The following is a 12,068-nucleotide window of genomic DNA, read 5'->3' on the forward strand; positions in this document are numbered from 1 at the left end:
CTCCAGGAGGAACTCCTCCCTGCCAGACGCTGACAAGCAAACCTCCAGGCAGCTTGACAGGAGGAAGGGGCTCGAGCGGCCAGGGGAAGACAAAACACTGACGGCGGAAATTAACACAAGGAAAATGGAGGACGGTCGGGGAGGGGACTCGCGGGCCGCTTTCCCCGTGTAGCGGCAGTCGGGGAGCGAGCTGTGGCCGGTGATTGTTAGGCAAATACAGGTGCTGGAGAAAACCCGAGACGGGGAATGCTGTCATGTCAGGCCAAGTGAGGACTCAACTAGTAATGCAAATGGCTGCGGGCCGAAAGAGAACGTCTGAATCCTATCAGTATAAGAGGGGTCAAACGTAGCTAGCACAACACTTGATAGCCAAAGCACTACACATAGTTCGCACAGGCAAATTATTGTCACGTGACCTCTCCAGAGACGCCATCTTTGAGGGCATGCTGTGTTTCAAGTTTTATCAGAGAATGTCCTTTTACAAACAAATATTTATTTCTGTTTATAATGTTACGCAAATCACGAAGAGACAAAGTGAAATAGATTATAAAGAGACTATTAAAACAAGACAGAGAGAGCTACAATGCGAACATTTCATTCTGGCGTGGATCCGTAACGTTATGTTGTAACGAAGGAAGGACTGAGCACGATTATGCAGCTTTGCCTCAGATACAGTATTTTCATGTGATGTGTACCGTTACCTTTATCTGCCATTGGCTAGGAGATTTTTTACACATGCGAGCAATTCCGAGCCTGGAAATCAATGGAGGCGTAATCAGAGTAGCGAAGTAACGTTAGCATGATGCTAGCAGGGATGCTACACTATCTGTTTATTAAAAAGCCATAGCCTGCACAACTTAATTCCTATGTTCCCCTCAAAACAGTCACCGGTGCTTTCTGTAATATGCATGTACTTATGTGTACACTGAAGAACAGGGGTGGAACGGTACATGTAGCTATTCGTATTGAAACAAACCGGTGCAGGCGTCATGGTTCAGTGCATGAATATAAAAATAAATAACTCGGAACTGCTTTATACGCGGGTTATTTAGGGACATAATCTGAGATTGCAATGCTGGAATGTGTGTGCGCGATCGAAAAGTGGAAACGATGTTGTTTTGTATGTTTTAATACCTCGTCATTTTGTTCATACAGGACATTATTCAAACAGCATAGTGTTAACTTATATTTGTTTACACTCGCAATAAAACACAACACAACAAATTCTTGCGTGTTTTGAGTGAGTTTCTTTCCTGATTGATCGCCAGTCATAATCTCCGTCGTTGTTCTGACAAAAGCTTAGGACTTCTCACATCCATGGAGTCTAATAAAATCCCGATTTAACTGAACCTCCGGCACGATTTTATCATCCATTGACCCAGCAGGTGAAGACCATTTTCCAATTTTAGCACGAAACTAATTTCACGTCGCTTCTTCTAGTGTTTTGCCCTCAGCAATGGCGCCGGGGTCGGCATATGCCCATATGTTGTGACGTCATGTGGGAACTATATATAAAGGCTCGCTTTTGTGTCCATCAACGCAAAATGTATGATAATCAAAAAGTTTCAGGATACAGAAGTGTTGCAATTTGCAAGATTATGAATCTGAAAGTGAAAATATTTCAATGTAAAGAAGAGGGATTGGTTAGACTTTTCACTTGGTCCACTTTAGACATTCTACTAAAGTATAAACTACATATTAACCGAGTATACTAAAAAAAAAAATGAACTGGGAAGGTTGTGCACTTTACATGATATATTTATATTTAGCTTACTTACAATAATTTTGTTTTTGCTGGAACAACCCCCCTCAGCCTGACTGAGTGGCAAAAGATCTGCTACGTGACTGGATTTAATAGGGGAAACTGCGAAAATGCAACTAAAACAAACAATTTTATCAATTTAAACTAAATGTTGGACTCAATATAGTGTTCCTATGTTGCTCCGCATTCCTATGTTGCTCTATCCTGCTCCGCATTTTATGATAAACTCTTGAAAGACAAGCGCACTGGCAAAATTTGGTTCCAGTGAAAAATACAAAACGGCAACAGAATGATGCTGTTGCACTGATCTGCAATTTTATGTCTTTTTTACATAGTTAACAATATTATTAAGTGTAAATACTTGTATTTGTGCATCTGTGGGTTCTGTGTCTGTCCCATATTCCACTCTGAGAAATCTGGTCACCCTAGGAGCAATGCACTGTATCATACACTGTATTATAGACATGAGATGGTGTGTCATTCTCAAAGACCACCACACGAGGTCGCAATTTCGCACCAAAAAAATCTAATCTTTTTATATTCTTCATAAGACATTTTTTTCCCCAAAGAAACTTACAAATACAATAAATTGATTAATCTTAAGTAGGCATCACAAGAAGTGCTAAGAAAAAAAAAGTTTGAAACACTGTCTAGAATATATATTTATTCAAGACAATATATATTAAAAAAATATGTCAGCTCTGAACAGTTATCTCGGGGAAAAGCTTTCCCTTCATTGGTCACAAATATTGAATATATGACCCACGGTTGAGAACACTCTCTGCAAGGACTAAGATTCAGATGTTTGTCAGTGATTTGGATAAGGAAAACATTTCGTTAGATAGTAGCCGGCAGAATATATCCTGAAACTACTAAAGTCACTGCCCCTTCTATGTGTACATGAAGATGAGCTTGGATTGGAAATTTAAAAAAGGCATTTATAAAACATACCACCAAGCAAATAATATGGATGAAGGAAGTTGCCCTTATAAGGTTACACATTATGTTTGGTCACAACTGCAATGTGTGATTTGAAAGACATCACTTGACATTCCAATGTCCATAACACACACACACATTATATATTAATATCATTAATTACAATATCATTTACTCAATTCATATGGACATGATATTTTGGGATTAATATACGGTTTCTAATTGACAACTAAATTACTATTTATTTATTTTCTTTCTTTCTCCTGCAGGTGGCAATGTATCCCATTTCATAACTCATATAGGCCTATTTATGCATGCAATTCACAGATTTTACAGTACATAAAGGAAGTAACAAACAAACTTTTTTGGTAACCGTCAGGTTGTTTGGGCTTCGATACAAAGGATTTAAAAGAAAGTGCATGGCCGAATCGTGAACAGGATATCTGGCACGCTATTGCCACCGAAACTTCACTCAGTCTATAGTGTGCACGACCATTTCATTAGATTCTGTTGGCAGAGAGGAATATCACAAGAATATATTCTAATTATGAAAAATAATGAGGTAGAGATGGTAATTAACAGCCTCTGGGCATACACCTGTGACTTTGAACATGAGAACGAGCCGCCCAATCAGCTTGCTCAGGCCTGCCAGTACACTGGCATTATGTCTGAAGAACCGCTCTGGGTATCAAATGGAAATTTCCTACAATCATATGCCTGTAGGATTTCAGTAAACCTTAGTTGTTTAAACCTATGTTCTCTCTCTCTCTCTCTTGTATCTATAGTCCTCTCGCATAAGCAAATAGTTAAGAGATAAAACAGACAACACATTTTACATTATGACACCAGGGACTGTGTACAGCCTCTAGGAAACAACACCTCAACATGACTCTATTTGCATCTGCGCCATAGTAAAAACAGAACAAGGCAAGCTCATTTGTTTCCCAGCTCAAGCCTGATATAACTGACGTGACTTCTATGCTATCAAGGTACAACATTTGAATGCAGGACAGTAAATGACAACTTCCAAAAATAGTTGTTTTTTTAAAAAATGTAACACGGTTACAATAGCCAGACGGAAGTTACAGAAAGAGATTCCGGTCAGACCGCATTCTGCAGTTTTGGGATGACTAAACAAACTGGTTTAACTTGGAAACATTCCGCCTCCCTGCTAAAGTACATTCATAATGGCCACAAACAAAGGAGCAATCCAAAACCTTTATATATAACCATAACATCATTACCTGTCGGTGTCTTTGTCATGATAACTTGACATAAAATTAAGTTAAACTGTCATGTGGTTGGCTTTGACACTGGCTGTCATGTGGCCATTATAACTGTGTCATGAATATTTTTCGTGACCTCAACTACAGTGATACTAACTGAATTTGTCATTAAAAAGTTATAATGGCTTTTAAACAACCACCTGACAGTTTAATGTATGGTTTGATAATTAATCAACTATGTCATGTTTATGACAGGTTGTGTTGTCTCAGTAATGTCACGTTGTCATGACAAAGACACTGACAGGTTAGGATGTGTTTATGTCAAGGTGTCATAACAAAGACAACTCAAACGATGTCATATTTGCATTAAAAACGTCATAAATGAGCGAATGACACTTAATGACAGTTGTCACAAACATGCATAAACATGACATGTCATGATTATGAAGGTGTCATGCTAGTCTTATGCACACCCCTTCACGTAAAGTGTTAGCACTTAAAATGTCTTTTTTTAATTTAAGATTCTATTTTATTTTTATGTTATATTGGATTCCATTATATTTTATACTATTACAGATACCCGAGTAAAAATGTATATTTGAGATGAATGATGCTAAAAAAAACAATCACAGTGAGTAAACATTAAATCTTCACAATCTAAAGAATGTTTCATTCATAAGATTCCAGAACATCCTTAAACAAGACATGTTTTTATTCACATGGTTACAGTACACTTAATCAGATTGACCGTGTTTAGGCTAGTTTAACTGATTAGAGGCGCAAAGAGAAGGAAGTGAATAGTTGAAATAAAGTCGTTATTTTTATTTTTGCGCACAAAAAGTGTTCTCGTCACTTGATAAACTTAAGATTGAGCCACTGAAGTCACTTGGACAATTTTAACGATGTCTTTAATAACTTTTCAAGGCCGGCAAGTTTCAATCCCTCAAGAAGCCTATGGACTAATATGGAGGAGTGATCCAGCTCTCAGATTACATCAAAAATATCTTAATTCGTGTTCCGAAGATGAACGGGGTCTTACGGGGTTGGAACAACATGAGGGTGAGTAGATACTGACAGGATTTTCATTTTTGGGTGAACTAACCCTTTAAGTGGCCTACACTAACTCAAGGTCAATAAGATGTTGAGGACTTACAGTAAATCACAAGAGAACATCACAAAAGGCAAAAGCTCATCCCAAGGCATGGCGATGCCCCACGCCACTCTAGATACTGACACACTGATACAAAACTTGACAAACCATCAGAAACTTTCTGTAGCATGCAAAAGAGACTATTTTTAGAAGCATGTTGAATGTAATCTGATGCGTTGGCTATGCGTTTATTACATTTTTTAAATGATCAGAATTGAACTTGTTGCTGATCTAGGAAACCTTGTAGATGTCAACACGGTCGAATGCTGCCATAGAAAAATCTTGCATTTCGACATTCTTTCTTTTGTTATCAGAAATGTTCCTTTTTCTAATGATTTCTGATACAGAGATAAAATGTTTTTAATATTTCATTGTATTAACAGTATAAGTAAATGATAGTGTTTATACAACGAAATACATAAGGGAAACTTCATTAATGAGTTTTATGTGGAATTATGCAGCTTAGCTAGTCATCGGCACAATAATTAAAGGTGTAAATCCTGTTTTGTGATTGTGAGTCAAACTGAGGTAAAAAATATCATGAAGAAGATCAGGATTTTTAAATGATGCTGAATAAAGTGTGTTAAAGTCATGACCTACTAACAACATTACTCGTTCATTGATTTCCTATGAGAAACCACACCACCCAGTGTTATCCTAGATTAAATATCTAAGTCAGTCATTGTTTCAGAGTTCAATACCTGAGCGGTCTCTGATAACCAGGTTTCTGCCTTCCTTTAGATTGATGGTGAGGAGATACTGGACCTTCTGCTGTGTTAGAGCACTTTGACTGTCATTTAACCCCTCTGAGATCTGAAAAGTAGTGCATAATAGAGTTGGTCAAGGCTATATTATCAAGCTTTTTTATTAACAATACTTTTCCATTTAAAATACTCACGTTTCGTTCTTGTTCTGTACAGGAAAGCGTATCATAGTCACTGGTTTCGTTGAGAATGTCCTGAGGGAGAGGTGAGAAAGTTCTACATTACTTTGCCTCTGCTATACTCAAATTGATGGAGGATTTGGCAACATGCTTTTTTTAATAGCATGAAATTTTGCTTAAACTTATTCTATTTATGTCTCAGATTTAAACAATAATAATAAAAACCTAGATATTCTGTATATTCTCAGACTTTTGGATACATATTTCAGTATATCAGCCCTCGGCCACTCTTTGAAAATATATCAGTCTAATAATTTCATATTAGCGTGGTTTTGGAGATCAAAATTCCAAATTCACTTTGTGCTAATATGTATTAGAATCATAGCACACATCATAATAAAGAAGATGATTGGTTTCATTTTATAATTAGTCTACAAATGTATAATATACCGATATGTTATTTTCCACAATTTACAGAACAAATATTATAACCCTGGCAATATTTCATTCAAATCACACCACTTATAATAATACAAGCTATTTTTATACAGTAAAAATGTAATATTTTATAAAATATCAAATAATTGTTTTCCATTTTAATATATATTAAAAAGTAATGTATTCTTGTGTCTTCAGTGTCATATGACCCTTCAGAAATCATTCTACAATACTGATTTGCTGCTCAAAAAACATTACTTATTTTTATCAATGTTGAAAACGGTTGTACTGTTTAATATTTAAGTGGAAAACGTGATGCATGTCTTTCAGAGTTCTTTGATGAATGCAAAGTTTAAAAGAACAGCATTTGCTTGAAATGTAAATACGTTATAATATTTTAAATGTCTAAACTTGACTAAACTTGTGAACAGTAGTGCATATTGATGTAGTGATAATAATTAGAAAACTTTGAGATGACTTACCATGTCCTCGGCGGACCCTGCAATGAACATTTCCAGTGGATCAAACTGCACATGCTCAGTAGGAGAATATAGGCAGGCTTTCTCCTCAGGTGGAGTAGTGCTGACCGACTCTGTGTTGGTCCATGTACATGTCTCATCTGAAGCTCGCGCAGGAGGCATTGGTCTTCCCGCTCTACTAAGGGCTGCAGCCACTTTATCCGAGGGGTTCTTTGGTCTCTGATTGGGCGATTTCCTCTCTGCAGGCACAGGTGTTATCAGTCTTTCTGTGGGTGTAGGTATAGATCCATCTGCTTCATCTATGTACCATGTCGTGGCTCTTGGCCGCTTATCCGTTTCCATTGGAAGTGTAAAGTCTGCAGGAGCTGATTTCTCTGATGGCGCTGGGCTGCAGGAGTATGACCTGTCGGCGACACTGAACTGCTCAGATAATCCAAGACTGGAGGTGTCGCTTGCTGTTTCATCCAAGTCACCTGGACCCAGGTTTCCAAAGAAAACGGAGTCTTGACCTGGTGTCCCGGGGTTATTTTCCAAAGCCATTCTCATGGCATGAGGATGACACCTGATGTCTGGTACTGACATACTCCTCCTGTGTTTCAGCGGGGTCTTTTTCTTCTTCCCCAGACCCTTCTTTCCAAACAGATTTAACTTTGCTTTATCACGGAAATTGGGCCAGGCTTTCTTCTTTTGCTCCATTGTGATTGTGGATGAGACTTCAGCTGAAATTTAACAACTGTCAGGCAAAAGACAATGTGTGTTAGACAGTTTAATAAAAACAAGCAAAGCATCACGTTACAAAAGGAAAGTTTAGACAATCTGTAAAATATTGTGAACTTACACTACAATCCAAAAGCTTGCGGTCAGTATTTGCTCTTATTAAGTTATTATAATACATGACGATTATTATACAAACTGCATGATATGCAATTGTACGCAAATAATAGGGCTTGGGCGTCGTGGCGTCATTACTGACGTGGCGGCCATGTTGGAGGCTTATGCGCATGTAAACATACAGCAAGTCGAACGAGGAGAAGCAGCAGAGTTGGGATAAAGAAAAGAAAAAAGATGTTAAAATCCCTAAAAGGTTGTGGAATTTACCTGGATATGTTAAATAGGGAAGCCAGTGACCGGTATGTGGACTAAACCGGCACTTTTCGGTTTGGATCCATATGAAATTTCCAAAGAGTCGGCAAACAGTGAGAACAGGGTAATCCAGACAGATAGTTAGTAACGTTAGCTGTCAACCCTCGCGTTTTTTTCTGGGTTTCTCACGTACTTGATCTCTTTTCCCGCTGTCTTCCCGTTTTAGTATAGTCCTGTAAAATATCCCGTATTTTAATATTCTCATAACATTAACATTAGCCCTTTAATCGGACCTGTCAGTCTCTGTTGTCCTGTTGCTAAACTGTTACCCTCTTGCTTTAAGCATCGTTTTGATTACTAACTTAAGTTTAAGTGCTTAAAACAGCTAACGTTACTAACTACACTTTTGAAACACATAGTTAAAAGTATGTTACATGTGTGAATGGTTGTTAGCACTATAACTGTCACTACTACAACTAGCAGCTACGTGGAGCGCAGTTTACCTTGGTTAGCGTAACGTACTGTGCTCCCACTGTTTGTTGGAAATTTCAAATGGATCCAATCCGTTAAAAGTGCCGTTTTATCCACATACCGGTCCCTGGTTTCCCTATTAATAAAATATCCCGGTAAATTCCGCATCCTTTTAGGGATTTTAACATCTTTTTTTATTTTCTTTCTCCCAACTCAGCTGCTTCTCCGCATTCGATTTGCTGGTATGTTTACATTTGCGAAGCCTCCAACATGGCCGCCACGTCCCAGAATGCAACGCGGCGCTCAAGCCCTATTTTAACCTTTAATATTACAATACCAACTGACTGAGTTGTGGGTTCCCTCTATAGTTTAAATTTATAGCATTAATTAAGAGATTTTTTGAGAAATGTGTGTATACCTGATATATATCCAAAAGAATCGATACTGAATCAAATTAAACCTTAATAAAAACACAGTACCAGTCATAGTAGTTGCCTATTGAGTTCTGAGAAGGACAGAAATCCTGAAGGATACCGGTCTGTCCAGTGTTGGCTCAAAGTTCATTAAAAATACATTTTCAGATTATTGCTATCACTTTACAATAGGGTTCATTAGTTAATGAACATTCATTAGGGTTCATTAGTTGACATGAAAATATCTTATTTTGTGATCAACAGAAGAAATAAATGCATAGGTTTGAAACAACTTGAGGATGAGTAAAAAAATTGTTTTAGGGTAAACACTGTAAAATCCAATTACTTGAAAAAAGCAAGCAAACTGATTGCACTCAAAAACTGAGTAAAGTGAAAAAGGAATAATATGTAGTACTAACAAGTGCATGTCTAGTAGTGTACACTTCAAGAGAGTTCATTTAACTTAAAATAATTTGTATACTATACTTGATCTTTTACTTTAGATGTACTCATTTATGCTAGTTGTGAAGTGTTATTATTCACTGGTGGTAATCTAAAGTCCTGTCAGCTTGCATTTTTGATTAATTGTTAGGTTACATAATGCTCACTTTTCAGCAAAGAATATGTAGTGAACTACTGCTGTTTGTAAATGAACACATGATGTTGGGCTGAAGGAGAAGACCTTCATTTTCAGCTTTCTTTTTGCATTCCTTATAACATTAGCATAGTACAGTGGATCCAGCCTGAAGAGCGTTCAAGCAGATGTTAGCATGTTATTGGTGCCCAATCTTGCTCCTGGAGGGCCAACGTCCTACAGTTTGGCTCCAACTTGCCCCATCACACTTGTCTGGAAGTATCGACTAATCCTGAAGACCTTGAATAGCTGGTTCAGGTTTCTTTTGAATAGGATTTGAGCTTAACTCAGCAGGACATCAAGCCTTCCAGGAGGCGGATTGGACACTGCTCTTCAGGTGAAACCACCAAAACACAGATAATATCAAGGGTTCACACTTTGATACAAAAGAGCGCGTATGTAGATAACAATGGCACATGAGTTAACAGCAAAGTATGCAGAAAAAGTGCTTGTTACGTCGTCAACTTGCAGACCATGCCGCTGTCGTTGTGGTCGAACTGTGATGTTTCTCAGAAAATGGTCACACATCTGAAGACTATAACATGCTTTCCATGTCTAGATCAGCAAGCCCAGAAGTGTAAAGGGTACTGAGAATGTTTTTTTAGTCATTAAAGTAAAACTACTCGTACAGTAAAGTTTAAAAAGTCTCTGCCATTTAATTATATTATACACATATAGAGTAAAGGTTTTGAAAATGATAAAATCAAGAGATGCAGGACATGTATTCCTTAAAGAAAGTTTGAAAGCAACCCGTTTCATTTCAATTTCCTCAGAACACACCAGATTTTAAAGTAAGAGTCTTGACTGAAATTAATTCAGCAGCAGCTTCAGCATGGAGGAGTGAGTGAAAAAAGTATTTGGATTTTTGTCTAAATTAAATAGCATGATGTAAAAATTAAATTGACATTTTTAAGAATAATCAAATTGGCTGTGCAAGTAATTTCAGCTCATTAAAAGAAGTTGAACGGTTACTTAAAAAATGAAATTTAAATTGGCTTTATGCCCAGCTGCACTGCTTCCTGAACTTCAGCCAGCTCCTTGTTTCCTGTCTGCCATTATTGGCCAAATTGATTAATTCAGGTGTGTCTGATTATTGTTGGCATGACTACTGAGGTCAGGTACACCTGAATTAATCAATTTGGCCAATAATGGCAGACAGGAAACAAGGAGCTGGCTGAAGTTCAGGAAGTAGTTCAGCTGGGCATAAAGCCCATTAGTTTAGTTTATTCTTTAGATGAGTGATGGAGGAAGAAATACCACTGTTCTGGCATTTCTAAGGCAAAAATGGTTGCCATGACTTCTTCAGATCATATCATTGTTACAGTGTATCATTTCTGCCTTAGAAATGTAAACACAAGGGTTTTAGTTTCAATATTAACGAACAAATTTCCAAAAATACACTCCACAGGAAAGCATACCAGAGATTTTTTTGTCAGCAACAGTTAAAATGAGAAATACGAATATAGAGTAAATGAATAAACATTATTTCTCTGTACAATAGTTCACAATTATGAATTTGATTAAGTTACACCATATATTGTTACTACGATACATACAAATGTTGACGAGGTGTTTACCTTGTTTTCAGATTTAGAGGTGTGTTAGGCTGGTTTCTAAATGTTGATGTAATGGCAGCTTAATTATTAGCACAATTCGACAATTTACAGCAAAAAGAAAGTTTGAGATTGTATCATTTCTGCAAATAGCTAAATATTCAAGTGTGCACAATGAAGTAGATTTACAGCACTAGCAACATCTGTAGCAGATATATTTTTGACAGAAACTAGCCTATGTTACCATGAAAACATATTTAACGAAGAGGACTATTAATAGTATTAGCTCTTACCTCTCTCCAGATGAACTACTGGACGTGTTTTCTTGTAGAAGACATGACTGACAACTGCAGCAAGTTTCACATCACCTGTAAATGCCAGTAATGATGTCTTCAGAGAGATATTTCAGCTTGGACCGGTTTGCCTCTCCAGGGCGGAGTTATGACTAGTTTTGCAGAGTTTTTTTTACCGGAGATTCAGGTTGTTAGCATGCACTACTGTACAATGCTTTGTTTGTTTTCTTCCGAGATACTTTAAAATGATTTTGTTTGCATTCTTGCTAGATAACTTACTTAAAAATGTCAAAGAACACTCCTAGTGGTGTTCATTTACATTTTACGCTTTGTATGTAGCTAGGCCTGTATAATTTGGTTGACCCAGGTAGCAAACAGACGTTGGGCCAAATACAACGTCTGTTTGCTACCTGGGTAACGTTTTTTTTTATTATTATTAACATTTATTTATTTTGTTAATCTAAAATATCATATCTGAAATAACTATTTACTTTCCAATGCTTCTTGGGATTGAACTTGCAATGCTAAAAAAACAAAACAAAAAAAAAAATCCATTTCTTATTGGGTTTGGTTCAGTGCCACCTGCTGGATCGTTTTCATATTGCATGTAAATGTGTCAATGACGTGATGAGATTTTATATTATACAAATATATACCTTTTTAAAATGCAGAAACCTTAATAAAATGTATTGACATTTGTAATTCAAAAATGTGTTAATAAAAACCATTGACCTTTAATATTAA

General features: G+C 37.0%; 1 protein-coding gene across 2 annotated transcripts in view; it reads right to left on the reverse strand.

Annotated features, from left to right (window-relative positions):
* mctp2a (multiple C2 domains, transmembrane 2a) overlaps positions 1-11,430 on the reverse strand; it is a 49,796-nt gene extending 38,366 nt beyond the window's left edge. The window contains exons 1-4 of one of the 2 annotated variants that reach the window (XM_039683805.2): positions 11,325-11,430; positions 6,881-7,610; positions 5,976-6,035; positions 5,779-5,890 (exon numbers count right to left, since the gene is read on the reverse strand). In XM_039683805.2, the coding sequence (XP_039539739.2) occupies positions 5,779-5,890; positions 5,976-6,035; positions 6,881-7,573 (865 nt within the window). In that variant the 5' untranslated portion in view covers positions 7,574-7,610; positions 11,325-11,430. Of the gene's footprint in view, positions 1-5,778; positions 5,891-5,975; positions 6,036-6,880; positions 7,611-7,715; positions 7,945-11,324 lie in introns of those variants that run through there. The other variant, XM_089116472.1, reaches the window with a different exon arrangement.
* Between the last annotated feature and the right edge of the window lie 638 nt (positions 11,431-12,068).

The sequence above is a fragment of the Pimephales promelas genome, chromosome 10 (assembly GCF_988280905.1).
Source record: "Pimephales promelas chromosome 10, fPimPro1.hap1.1, whole genome shotgun sequence".
In the NCBI taxonomy this organism is placed as follows: domain Eukaryota; kingdom Metazoa; phylum Chordata; class Actinopteri; order Cypriniformes; family Leuciscidae; genus Pimephales; species Pimephales promelas.